We start from the raw sequence: 15,149 nt of genomic DNA, 5'->3' as shown, positions 1-15,149 counted from the left end.
TGATTTACTAGGAATATTTGTCATGACATTATAGATTCAGATTCTATGTCTACTTTGTCTAGCCATAAAAATACCATATATGACCTCATTCCTATAGCTTGATGACTCATTATTGTGCAGCTCTTGTAACTGGGTAGTAAAGGTGAAATTGCTTATTCCCCAATGAAATGTATTGATTTATACAAGTCATTTCTCAGAGTATTTTATTGATGTAACTTATTCGTTAAGTCTTGTATTTTTAATCAAAGTTCACTGAGGCATAACCAGGGTTCTCACTAGGACTTTAAAACATGGAGTCCATGGACTCCCAACCCTGAAAAAGTTGGAGTCCAAAAGCGCGTCGCAATTAATGTTTACAGATTAGTCATTCAATGTTCACAATAGCATTGCTGATATTTTGAATCTTCATGGGACTCCAATATTCAAAAGAAACTCTGAAATACATAGTATAATTATTGTTTTGTTGTTAATATTGAATTAAAATATTGTTGAAATATTAATTATGAAATTATTTCATTATAATGCATCAACACAGGGAAATCGTTTTTTTTTTTTTCACTTTTATACAAAATCAAATTTTATTCTGGTTAAATAAGTCCACTCTAAAGACAAAAAGTTTATATTTGTGAAAAAAAAACGTAAATGTATATAGGCAGCGTTTAGCGGAATGAATAGGAAAATCGTGTACAGCTTCACACAGTGTGTAAGAGATTCATCCGATCGACAATTATTTTAGCAAATATCTTCAAAAGGGGGCAAATTGAAGATCGATATTTAAAGATTTAATGTTGATTAAATAATAAAGGAACAATTCATTCGCATGTTTGGCTTGGAAACCGAGTATTTTTGCGAAATTTTAGGGTTTCTGGCGAACGTGAAATCGCCGATGTCCGGGATCAATTTTCGGATAGAATCTAAATATCAAAGAAAAGCGTATGTGTATTTTGGTTTGTTGTCCTGGCATTTCGGCACAATATATTAAATTCTTAATACTCTTATATAAAGTTTTTGCAAGAATGAAACTAAAGCAAAATTGTGCAAATATTCGACAATCATTCAAAAATTACACTCATTTGTAATTTGAGAAAACAATCTTTCAAACTTGCGGCGTAAATAGTCGATAATTTTATCCTTTTTTCGGTAAAATTTGCTAATTTCCAATCAACTGTTGATCATTTCTGATATAAAATTATCACGCGTGTTATATCTGGTAATTACATGTACTGTACAGCGCGTGTATACATTGGTCTGATCTCTATTGCGTGATAATGATCGGAAGCGTTATCGCTGATTGGCTAATCGCTTCACGGGTCGATGTGCATAGGACCGCCTACCTATAGACTGACACGCGCTGACGCATTTTGTGTATTTGTGGTTGTAAACAATCGGTAATGTTTATGCGTCCCCAGGCAAAATTAAGCGTACGTGGAATCCTTGCTCTGAAATATTTGCGTCCAGCTGTAATAAACATGCGTACCGGGACGCCGAAATAAGCGTCCCCGAGAACCCTGATAACTAGTGTCAAACTTGACAAGCTAATTATAAACAATGCATGTAAGTACAATTCAATATTGCTAACTATCTGTATCTGAATGGGAACAATGTACTAATCGGCTAAGTCTGCTTCAATTACAGTAAAGTTTTACTATTAAGACCAATTTGGGGCCGCTGTGGAAATGTTCTTATTATTGAGCCCGTCTTAATTTAGAGATCAATGCAAGTGGTAACTATATGTGATTCTGTAATAGGTGGTTATCATTAAAGAATATACATTCCTACATACTTGCGTTAACAATTTTATATCAAATTATATTTGCCAATTTTGTTCATGTGAGCAAACTGGAAATATTCAGCAACAGAAAATAGTATTCAATTCAACATCTTTAACCTTTACTCTCCTGGTGGCAACTGAATACATTGTTGACTATTCAGTCAGAATATACAATTTTACCTAGACTTGGTGAGGTTAAATGATGTACAATAGTGTGGTAAGGGTTAAATTTAATGGCAAATGTATCTATCAAGAACTGCAAAACATCTATACATGTACTTTCTAAAAACCAGCATTAATGGTAATTTTCCTATACTTCACACAACTGACAAAATACAGTTGTCAGTAATGGCGCTTTATTTTCAGCATTTTTGGCGTACAGTTCCTGTACATATTAATAAAGCATATTTTTCAAATTCACAGCAAATCTATAATGTCACATATACACATTTAGTAGGGTTATGGTTAATGTAATAAGGTTATAATGAAGGAACATAATATTTGAGGTAAATTTTTCATAGCAATGAAAGCTAAGCCTTCTGATTTTTTGACATATAACAAGTCACAAAATGTTCAATAAATTTCTGTTCTAATGAGGTACTGTATCATTATGATCATTTGAAATGATCAGTGTTCAACAGTTTGAATTAAACAAGGTCCAAGTTTTCAAGTCTAAATTACTTTATACCATCTAACAAGCCATGTATTGATTGCACCATAAATGACACATCTTTAAGGAAGATCTTTTATAAAGTACAGTATCTGTTTACATGTTTATTGATTTTAAGTAAACGTTCTGCAGGCACACAGAAAATCAATCAGGCAGCATCGTAAGCTAGCTGACGCTGATTGCCTCTCGTAACATTGTAACACTTGGCTTTCCTAGTCGTGAAAACTTATTAAATTCTTCTCATGAATGACATCAAATAATTGGAACTGTATTCAACTTGTCAGTAAAGAAATTAACAAGAGCTGTCAGTAGGACAGCACGCTCGACTATTCTAAGTGCTTGATAGTAAAAGAGCCTTGATAATGTTAAATTTTTTAAGTTCACAAAAGGGCTAATTTTTTTTTATGAATTCATGATATAGGCCTTAGAGAGAGTCTAATTATACAGTATTGGCTTGACTTTTTCGGAAGGTATTGTCACAAGGGTGTTTTATTGAGTATAATAATACAAATTACCTATGAATACATAAATTTGACAGAAAAGGTACCAAGGCTTGTTATTAAGATGTTTTATCAAGTAAATCACTGCTTTATTATTATGAATGCATAAAATTGTCCCAAAAAAGGCACAAACCCTTCAGTAGTTATTGAGATAAGAGCTTACGTACAAGCAAAACTTTACCATGAATTTCTGAGTTGAAAAAGGGGAGAAAAATCAGCCTAAATGCAAGACAGAATTATGGATCTTTGTCAGTGACCTACATATATGACCCTAAATGCATATGTAAAGTTTTAAATAAATATCTTTAATAGTTATTGAGATATGTAAAACTTGCATGTATTGTAAACATTAACCAAGAGACTAAGTAGAAAAGGGGATATGAATCAGCCTTAATGCAAGATAGAGTTATGGAACTTGGTCAGTGACATACAATTATGACCCTCCAATTAATCCCCTTAGTACATGTGCAAAGATTCAAGTAAATATCTTTGAGGACCTTTAACCAAAATTTCTAAGTTTCAAAGGGGCAAATAATTCTGCAAATATTGCAGGCAGAGTTATGCAATTTTGCAAACTGATGTACATTGTTACTATAAAAAAAGTATTTTAAATTTCAATTGAATATCTCAAGCAATAATTGAGATATTTGACTTTACAAAAAAACTTTAACCAAAATTTCTAAGTTCCAAAGGGGCATAATTCTGTCAATATTGTAGGCAGAGTTATCCAACTTGTCAATCTGATGTACCTTGTTACTATAAATAAGTATTGTAAGTTTCAAATGAATATCTCAAGCAATAATTGAGATATTTGACTTCACAAAAAGTTTTAACCAAAATTTCTAAGTAAAAAAAAGGGGCATAATTCTGTCAATATTGTAGGCAGAGTTATCCAACTTGTCAATCTGATGTACCTTGTTACTATAAATAAGTATTGTAAGTTTCAATTGAATATCTCATGCAATAATTGAGATATTTGACTTTACAAAAAACTTTAACCAAAATTTCTAAGTTAAAAAGGGGCATAATTCTGTCAATATTGTAGGCAGAGTTATCCAACTTGTCAATCTGATGTAACTTGTTACTATAAATAAGTATTGTAAGTTTCAATTGAATATCTCAAGTAATAGTTGAGATATTTGACTTTACAAAAAACTTTAACCAACGCCGACGCGGACGCTGACGCTGACGCTGACGCCGGGGCGACTACAATAGCTCTCATATTCTTCGAATAGTCGAGCTAAAAAGGCCAGATCTTCCTAATACATGACAACAAACTCTAATTACTGTATCATACATGTATTTCAAGCAAAGAATTTTTATTACACAATATGCCGGCTTACAAAATAAGAATATTCTTTGGGAATAGCACTACCTTGTGTGTTTAAGTTGACCATTTCATACATTCAGCTGTATTTCTTATTTTATGCAAAGAACTAAAATTTCTCATTCCTTAAATTTAGTATTATACTGTTACATTGTTGATACTTGTAAGGTATTTCAATATGAAAATACTATTGAAATCCTTATAATTTTAAAGCCTGGTCTAATAGTAAGAATATTCAAGCAAGCAAGCACAATTCTATATTGTTGAGCTTGTATTCTCATTGGACAATGGTTGAACAGCATAAGGAAAAAGAAGAGAATCAAGTACTGTTTAGTTCTAAAAGGGAATATCTCGATGATGAAATGAGTGGATGAATAATCTATGATCACCCTGAATAATCAATACACATAGTGAAGTCATCTTTAGTTCAATAACATTGTGCCTTGTTAATACCATTTGTATTGTTCTATTTAACTTAAATGACCTGTAGCTTATGTTTCAATTTTCATGTCATACCAGCCCAATATTTGTCCTACAGCCAATAATGCTTTCAAAACAAGCCAATTTTAAATGCCAGTGTAAATAACTTGTAACCTCAATTTTGAATGTTTAGTCTAACTATATAATAAGAATTCTAAATAATAAACAGAACTTTATTATGGACACAGAATTTTTGTAAAAATTATCAATTATATTGCATATGCTTAAAATGCAAAATTTACTAATTTTAAGTCCTTTGAAATTGGAACATTACATACATATATGAAATCTTCTCGAGAGGGCATTAAAATAGCAGTTACATAAATATGCCATTTAATAAAGATACCTTTGTTTTAAAGAGTCAAATAATATGATCTGTCACCCCTTTGTATTTGAAATTTACATTTTTTTTAGATTTCAATAAAAAACAAGCAATTATCATAGTATTGCAAGCAATCCATAAGTCCCCTACCGATAAGAGCCTAAGCAACATTCTGAAGGGCCATTGGCCATTCACTTATGTTCCTATTTTAAGTAAATTTTTTGAAAAAGTTCTTTAAAAGTGATCACAGGAAACAGTTTTTATGTACAGACAGACGGACTGAAGGTCACTCTAAAGTTATTTTTTAAACATCCCTGTTATCAAAATATAACATTTTTAAAATCCTATCATGATTGAAGAAGTTGGAGTAAAAATTACCAATTTCTCAAAAAAAAATGTAAGTTCAAAAGGGGCATAATTCTGGAAATAGTCTTGCTAGAGTATTGAACACTCACAAATGTTGAGTGATAATAAGAAACATTTATATGAAGTTTGAAGTAGATACATTCAGAAAAAGAAGTTATTAAAAAAAAAAACATTATGTTTTTTTCATGAAAATTTTAAGTTCAAGGGAGGTAATTCTGATAAATTTTGTGCTAGAGTTGTAAACCTTGTCACATATAATGTGGTTGATTACAAGCAACTTATATTTAAAGTTTGAAGAAAATACCTTAAGAAATAAAGAACTTATAGTGAAAAAACTTAAAAACTAGAATCAGAAATCTTGAAATTCAGTCTATTTGTTGCCATAGCAACCAGAATTTTCAACATAGGAAGATAAGAAAAGGATGTGCATAATTTCCATACTGCCATCTACTCATATGTCAAGTTTCATAAACATATTTTCAGTACTTTTTGTGTTATCACTGGATCCAGGTTATGTGAAAAATTTGCCATATTTTCAGTCTCTTTGTTGCCATAGCAACCAGAATTTTCAACATAAGAAGAAAAGAAAAAGACGTGCATAATCTCCATACTGCCATCTATCCATATATCAAGTTTCATAAAAATATTTTCAGTACTTATTGCGTTATTGCGGGATCCAGGTTATGTGTAAAATTTGCCATATTTTCAGTCTATTTGTTGCCATAGCAACCAGAATTTTCAACATAGGAAGAAATGAAAAAGACGTGCATAATCTCCATACTGCCATCTATCCATATATCAAGTTTCATTAAAATATTTTCAGTACTTTTTGTGTTATCGCGGGATCCAGTTTTGTGGACGGACGGACTGACGGACGGACAGACGGACGGACTGACGGACGGACGAACGGACGGACGGACAGACGGACGGAGGGTAAACCTAAAGTCCCCTCCGGTAAACCGGTAGGGGACTAATAAGGATATACAACATGTATGTATATTTCTTCCAAATAAAGATATCATACTATTGGGTTCTATTGGCTTATGGTGAAGGAATAAATGAATCAATAGAATATTTTTTTCATTTGGCAAATTCAAATTCAATTCTTAATTTACATGTAAATGAATTTGTGCTCTTTTTCCCAATTTCTTGTGGTTGTACTAGTACCACCTTATGCAGTTTTTACACTGAAAATTGTTCCATCTAATCAAATGACAACAATTGATCTAACACAATTTGTTCATTCTAAGATTTTGGCAAAATAACATCAATTACCAGTATTGTACACGCCTTTAACTAAACATGCCTTACAATCATCATATACACAATCCCTTTTTATCATCATGCATGGGCATGTCAAATATAACACATAATTCTATAAATTTATGCACCAAGTTAGATATATTTCATAAATAAATAATTAGAAATGTAATGCATTTTCAACAATGTCGATGATATTTTCTGCATTCTACATGAGGCAAACCTCTAGACTTTTTGGTTAGAATGACGATAATGTTTTTATCAGGGCTTCCATATGTTTCAAAATTTGAAAGTCAGAGACTGAAAATGTCTGACAATGGATGTCACATTATATAGGTAAAGAAGGAAAAACATTATATCTTGGAAGTCACAAGCCAAAATCAGGAGTAAATGGCACACAAAGTTTCCATTTATGGAAGCCCTGTTTTATGATATCATATGGTGTGTTTTTAGAAATTAGAGCTATTCTATATATAATGCATGGTATATAAAATTATCATTCTGTTTCTGGCCAGTGTAAAAATCATTAATAATAATGGAAGGATTAAAGATTTCAGGTACAGAGCAGGAGTGTAATAGCAAATTTAACAAATTAAACAATAAATGTAGTACTCATACCAACTCCAGCAACTTGGGTCAATAAGGTCACAGTGATTCCACTAGTGGAAGTTTGGGAGTCATGTACTCCTGATTTTGGCTTGTGACTTCCAAAAACAATAATGTTTTACCTAATTTTAACTATATAATGTGACTTCCAATGCCAGACATTTTCAGTTTCTTGACTTCCATATTTTGAAACTTAATGGAAGCCCTGATTTGGAGATTGGTAATCAAGCGTTAAATGGTAAAATTTTGATTCCTTTATTCCCACAAGAAGGATTCTGATCTACTTACCAACACAATTATCACATAGGCTACAATGTGAGGCTCTTGGTGGCCTGAATATTTTACATGTAAAGCAGTATTTCAGCTTGACCACTTGACCTTTTATCACCACCTCCTTAGTACGCGGAGGGGGTCGGTATGCCCCAGGAACTGAGCTGTTAGGAATATCTGAAAAATACACAAGGGTGTTATTAACTACACTTAAATGCCTATAAAATTATCAAAATTATAAGCATTCTATGAGCACCAACTGATACCAAGTTGCAATTGTGTTGACCAATAAAACATAAACATTTAACAGACTTTTTTTCTAACTGTATAATACAAACATGAAGTACCAACTACAAAGTCATCATTCTTATCAAACTCATGTAGCACAACAAAAACAGGGGGGAAAAAATTTTAATCTCAGTGAATGATTAAAATGACATTACATGCATGCTACATGTACCTACATATTTTAACCAATAATGAAGACTGAAGAGAAAAAGTACTTGTGATGAAAAGAAGGCAAAATAGTGGCTTCACACAAGTTACAATTTTCTTTTGGTCAATAAAACAGGTTCCTAGCAATGTTAGCAAAATATGTTTTCAACATTGGAAGGTTAGAAATATTATAAATTAAAAACAAGTAATAAATTTAATGACTTAACTAAATTTTAATAAAGTGTTGTACCAATTTGTCTCTCAATGTCAGCAGCTTCATCTGGTGTTGCCCTTGGAATTACTCCAGGATCACTGAAGCTTGTGCGAAATAATGTTGCCATGACAAAAATAAACAATGCCCCACCCACTGCTGGTATAGCTGGAGTCACATGCTCTGCTAAATATGGACAACTGAAATAGATAAATTATTCATATTATATAATTTTTATTATACATTATATATCAGAGTCAATTAGGTGCCCCATATAAGTGGTATATTTTGGAAACAATTAGGAATCATGTGAATTTATCATTACTCATTAACAATACAGTAACAATCATATCAATATTTTGTCATGTGTTTATAAAATACAAGATAAATGCATATAGGTTCTTTAACAAGAGGTTTATACAAATCAAAGAAAAAGTGCACTTTAAATCTTTTTCATTTTAAGCCTGAACTGCACATTTAAGAGTAAAAAAAAACTTTACTTTTACACTTCAAGTAACGAAGTTTGTTAATATTGATTCTATACCAGTAATTAAGATACATGTAAGTTTGATGGAGATCATTTCATTCGTTATTAAGATAGAGTAACACCCAAAAATAATTTCTGTTGTTTTATAAAGTTGTTTAAAAAGACCCAATGGTTAAAAAATAAATGACAGTATTTTTTACATATGTGATATAATATATTTCAAAACTGCCATCTCATCTTGCTTCTACACAGTGAAGAAAAAAAAAGACCTAAATGTCTAGCAAAAATCAGATCTAATTACCATGTATGTAAGTCACAGTAACATGCATATGTTGCATAATTATCAATTTAAGATTTACAAATATCAAGATTTGCTAAATTTCTGATTTCCTACTTATAATAATTTCTAAAATTTCATAATTATCCCATTGGAAAATTCATTGCGTAGAAGACTATTCAACTGTGTTTCAATGCAATGTTATTAAACATTTCAACTTTTTAGTAATAAAATATTTCATCACATGATTTAGCAAAGGATAGTCTATATTTCCATTGCTCAAATTTAGCAGAACTGACATAAATATCCTAATTGTCTATAAACTATATATCACTATCTGCTCAAGTGGACTTTTTTCAAGTAATCAAGTACTGAATATATTCTTTTTTGCAAAAGTGTATCATAATATAAACAATGTAATTTACTAATTATGTATTGTCTACATGTATACTAAAACAGCTTCTTAATCTTATGCAAAGAACACTAATATACATGTATAATTGACCTGTTCAGCTATAAATTTGAAAATGTGAACATAGTAAAAGAATTAATGTGTACATGTATGCCATCTTCTAGAAAGGTTTGAGTGTATGCACGCCCAAGAAATTTTTTTTTTGCTTGATGAGTTTTGACATAGTAATTTTAGTATACTAAATATGTTCAAGAGATAATTAAAAATTGCAGATAAACAAATAAGCTACTTTTATTTTGGGAAATTATTTTAGTATATCAAGCATTCAATGCAGTAAATACCAAATTGTGTGCTAACAATAGTCTAATACCTAAGATTAACATGTAAATACAATGCATATACATGTATATATATACATACTCATTACAGAAATGCTAATAGAAAATAATTTTTTTTTGTATTTTTTAAGTCACACACGTGACAGACACCGAAAAGGTCATATTTCCAACTTCACTGGTGGGCACCCCTTATGTTCACTATTTCAGGCACAAGCCGAAACCAGAATGATACCAACAACCTTCTATAAGTTAATTAGATAGTTTTCTTCCAATGACAGAATCCAAGGTCCCTGACAGGATGGGAACCAATGTAGTGTCTGTTACTGTGTGTTTGGTTTGTTTACCCACACCACCTAAAAAGATCCATATTGACAAGCATACAATGTACAAGTAGAACCCTCACTGGTGACTGGCAAGCTATTCAAGGTAAGCAATCTTAGCCACTTGGCCTTGGACGCCCCAATTCAAACAAATGACTGCCAATAAAAGAGGAAGAGTGATGTTCCAATAGAGCACCGGACACCTAATCTAAGGCTGTGGGTTCACCAGAGGTGATAATTATTCTCTTTAAGCTTCCTTGTTAGACACTGTAGTGATTACACATTAGCACCATTTTATCCAATAATCTATAGGTTTATTTAGTCCTGTACCTTTGTATGCACAGTGACAGGCTTTCGGCTTGTATGAACTATGCAAAGATGTTAAAATTATCATACAATAATGATAATCAGGAACAAAATTACTAATCATGTCATTCTGTAAAAAACCTTACTGAAAATTAAGAAAAAGCGACGTATTTTAAACTTGTGTTGCAAGAGTTGCTCCTTAGATTTTCTACCAAAAAGAAAACAATATAAAATAAATAAACAAATAAAATTCCCCCTCCTATTGCATTTTTACCCCTCCAAAGGGCACCAACCTCCTTCCCCCAAAAGTGAAAAAAAACACTGGCCTCTCTTTTCACTTTGAACACTCGATGATAATTATTGATCCAAAAAGTTGTGATTGTTCCGTATTGGAATACCCCGCCTGTTATCATTGAGTTACATTAAAAATGGGGGCGCCCAACTAGAACTGACTTAATTTCATTGCTATATTGAGCCGCGACACAACAAAACCAACATAAAATGTGTTTGGGACCAGCATGGATTCAGACCAGCCTGCGCATCCGCGCAGCCTGATCAGGATCCATGCTGTTCGCTTACAGACCCTATAACAAGTAAAGAAACTGAAAGCGAACAGCATGGATCCTGATCAGACTGTGCGGATGCACAGGCTGGTCTGGATCCATGCTGGTCGCAAACCCATTATGTTGGTTTTGTCGTGACGCGGCTCAATTATATTCTTTGTTCTTTTATTTGATTTCCTTTTAAATATACATGTGTAGTCTATAGCCAGGTTGAATTCCCAGTATTAAACTATTATTTTCATATTCAACCTCACTGTTTTATCTATAGATGCTTTTTCATTTACTTCTGTTTTAAATGTATGTCTGAACTAACTCCTCCAGGGTTATTCATGTTTGTTGTTGACATGGTAAAAGTTAACATATTCTAACAGAATTTTACAATTTAAGACTCTTTAATTAACCAACAAATATTAATCATTATTATTTTATAAATGTGTATTTACTGTACATATTAATGTCTTTGCAAAAGACAATTAATATACATTGTGTGTAATTGCATAGCATATTATGCAGATCTTACTTATAGACTGATGACTTATTTCAAGGCCATTTCGAAAGAATTGAAACTAAAATTGGCTTTGTATGAAAACGCAGTCATTCTTAATTTAAATGCCTGTATGTTTATGATTTTATTAATTATGGAGGTCTGAACTGAATTATATAATACATGCTTCAGGCATTAGGCATACAGTACAGCTCGCGCGGAATGTACATTTTTTATGCTTCCTCCGCGATCGACGTTTTAAGCAAACTCCTTAATCCACCGCGTTTTTCTGAGCGTAATCGCGGAGAAACAACCTGGACCACAATCGCGGAGTTTTAGAGAGTGTAAAGGTATTACCGGGGAGATTCTCCAAGAAAATCCACGATTTATAAGTTGATATTATTATTTTAAAAAATTATCCCTTTTCATTAAAAGTAATTTTCATTTTTCATTAAAAAAACTACATTTGTAATTATCTAAATTGTTATTTTATTTTTGTTTTGAAAATTTGTAGGTCCACTTGATTAATCGATCGTAGTATTTCTTGTGAACAATCTTCTTGAAACACCGTACCGCTGAATCAGGTCTACATCGTATTTTGTTTTTATACTTTATTTGGCATTTTTTGTTGCTGTTTTTAGGACAAGGATACTGTAGGTGTATATAAGTTTTTTTATGTTTTTGAAGGGCATTGGAAATGTTGGCATATGTTGGAAATAGGCCTCGGAGCTAGATATACATGTACTGTAGACATATCCGTTATTTTAATCACCCGTAAATGCAGAGATTTTTATTACAGATAGCTCTGTGGTAAATGTGTCAACATGAAAAAACTATAACAACCCTATTTATTATTTTGTAAAGAAATAAGATCAACAGTTTTGAAAATTTGACGTTGTACATGTAATACTACACCCTATATTGTTTTATATTTTACATGCATGTTTTTTTTTAAAAATACGTCGGTCTCCATGCTTTGCTCATGACTTCACATATTTAATTTGGTCAACAAACACAAATTATAAAGTTCTTTTTCTTTAAGATTTTAAAGTTTATAAGACATTGGTTACCTGTTTATATACATGTAGTTCTTGACCTATACGTTTCCCAACGCGTACACGATGTCTATTTCAAATGTCCACAAATTTGTACAACAAAACTAGTACGTCCTCACTGATAATTTTATGTGTCAACAGCGAAAATTATAATGTCTTCACCTTTTACAATTCTCTATAATAATTTACGATAAAATATATCTGTGTTTTCAATAAATAAGATTGAACGTCCTTTTTTCTCATTTAGTGTATAATGATATTGGTTTCAAAATACTTTTTATTCTATCAATCATTTATAATCATTAACGTTTTTTTTTCAGCAAGATGACCATGCATGGAAGATTTCAAGAGTTTCCAGAGACGATGTGCCTGATCTAAATAACTTCTTACTTGAAGTATAACTAATACTAATAATATTTGTTCTACAAAGGTTGACAAATAAAAGAAGTGAACAAAGAATATTATGAACGTTATACTGTGTATCATTGTTCTTTGCCTCCCCCCCTTTTTTTTAAAGCCGGCAAACATACATGTACATGGATATGACGCTTTACAGAAGGTGGGTATGTAATCACATACGGAGACATTAAGAACTATCCAACAGTAAGTCTCCTCATGGTAGAGGAACATATTTATTCAATATTCAACATTTGCATAGATGATATATTTGGTAAGTGAACATTTTTTGAGTATGTTGTTTGATGTCAACGCCAATGACTGAGCGCCGTTTGCACATACTTATCTTTTTGCTCAGATGTGCACATGCTTGTCAAAAGTTGTTTGTTATAATTCTTTTTTTGTAATGAGGATACATTGTGCCTTTTGATAAGGACCATCCGACAAATCCTAAGTTTTATCATTCAGAAAGTCTGTCTTGACGCCTTCAAAGCTTACAGTACATATCTTCCGAAGATCGACGCAGCCTTAATCCGTGAAATTTCTCCACCGAACTTCATATAATATGTAGATAATCTCAATCCAAAAGTACAAGATTAAGGAAAAGAAAAGGGAAGAGAATGTGAAGTTGAACTCTTAAGGAGAATACAACTCGCTTCTTTTTCTGAACTATTAAAACTGCTAAGGTCCTGAAATGAAAACAAATAGAGTTAGAAATTATAATTATTACAAACACGAGTGTACAATCTATTTTCAAAGATGACTCGTTAGAAATAAAATGATGGGAAGAGACGATGGATCTAAAGATAAACATGTATATAAAAGTATTGAATTTGATGATACACAAAAACAATTAGGCCTAACATTAAAACCCGTACACAGTTACTACAAGAACAACAACAAACAATCACTTTTACAAAAGTTTAGATCTTCTGTTAACATGAATTGTTTTGAAATAAATTCGTTGAAAGACAACGCATAATAGGTGTCTCATAAAATTATGAACAAGTCTGCATTCATCAAGTTTAAATAATATACATATGCATATGATATAATATACGCTCATCTCTATTATTATGTCATAGGTATAAATATAAACACGTGTGCAATGGTCCGGAATACCGGCCAGGTAACAGATAATATCCTTGCTGAAATCGAAAGTAGATCCACAACATACATTTACAAGAAACAATTTCTTTTATTTTGATCATTTTTATGAATTTTATTTGCACCAATTGAAAGAAAGTCACGGAGAATCGCGGAGGACTGAAATACACCGTTTTTTAAGTAAAATACCGACGCTTTCGGCGAATTTCTGTCTCCGCGACACCTCCGAAAATTGCGGAGTTTTATGGAGTTTCTCGGCGATTTTCCTCCCAAGTTCCGCGGAGGGAAAAGGAAAAAAGTACATTCCGCGCGAGCTGTACTGTACATCATACGTAGCATGTGCCCTTTTTCATAGACTATCTATCTTCATTTACTATAAATGAAATATATATCCAACATGAAAAAATACCTCAAAATAAGGATGTCAACTATGGATCTTCCAAATAATAAAATCTATAAAATTATGGATGGTACATTAATGATTAATTTACAGACTGTTGATTAATTATAATAATATTTACTTTCATATTATTATTATTTATTATTATTAATATTAATTTCGTTAAATCCTTGTACTTTTAAAGTCCATGTTAAATATCTTAAGTTGTCAACAAAATTAAATAAATATAGATCTATATACTGAAAGTTCATGAGATAGATCAAAATCTATCAAATTGAAAATACACAAAATACTCACTCAAATCCAAAGAAAAGTCCACATGTTGCAATTATCAATGTACAAGTGAAATAGAAGATTCCATTCTGACGTGCCATCATGATCCTTCCATTACAGCAAAATTTATTTTTACCAGGAAACACTTCCCACTTTCTCACTTTTTTGCCCATCTTCCCCTCCACTTTAGATGGGGAGTCTGAAGACACTGGTTGGTAACATTTGTCTTTTTTCATTCCAAATTTACACACCGGATAACAGACTGTTTCTTTAGAATATTATATATGTGAAATTATACAATATTTTACTAGCTTTCAAGTCATATCTATAACTAACCACTCTTTAAACAAATAAATTTCTTTTTTTCTGAAATTTATTATTTGTTGCCATTCACATAATTAATGCGCATGCGCATATTTACTTCCGTAAACGGACTTATTTTTCAATAAAATTGTAAAAAACACATTGATATACTATTCAATGTTTCTGTTTTACGTAAATAAATTGTTGAAA

The 15,149-nt window shown here is 31.7% G+C and overlaps 1 protein-coding gene across 1 annotated transcript in view; it reads right to left on the bottom strand.

Annotated features, from left to right (window-relative positions):
* Positions 1–15,032, bottom strand: part of LOC132740927 (palmitoyltransferase ZDHHC9-like) — a gene marked incomplete at its 3' end in the record, with an annotated part of 30,593 nt that extends 15,561 nt beyond the window's left edge. Inside the window, 3 exon segments of the mRNA XM_060728991.1 lie at positions 7,591–7,749; positions 8,258–8,418; positions 14,661–15,032. Coding sequence (XP_060584974.1) covers positions 7,591–7,749; positions 8,258–8,418; positions 14,661–14,872 — 532 coding nt within the window.
* Between the last annotated feature and the right edge of the window lie 117 nt (positions 15,033–15,149).

The sequence above is a fragment of the Ruditapes philippinarum genome, unplaced genomic scaffold, assembly GCF_026571515.1.
Source record: "Ruditapes philippinarum isolate M1 unplaced genomic scaffold, ASM2657151v2 ctg5478_1_1_1_1, whole genome shotgun sequence".
In the NCBI taxonomy this organism is placed as follows: domain Eukaryota; kingdom Metazoa; phylum Mollusca; class Bivalvia; order Venerida; family Veneridae; genus Ruditapes; species Ruditapes philippinarum.
Note: the sequence above shows the minus strand (reverse complement) of the source record. Positions and strands in the feature narration are given on the sequence as shown.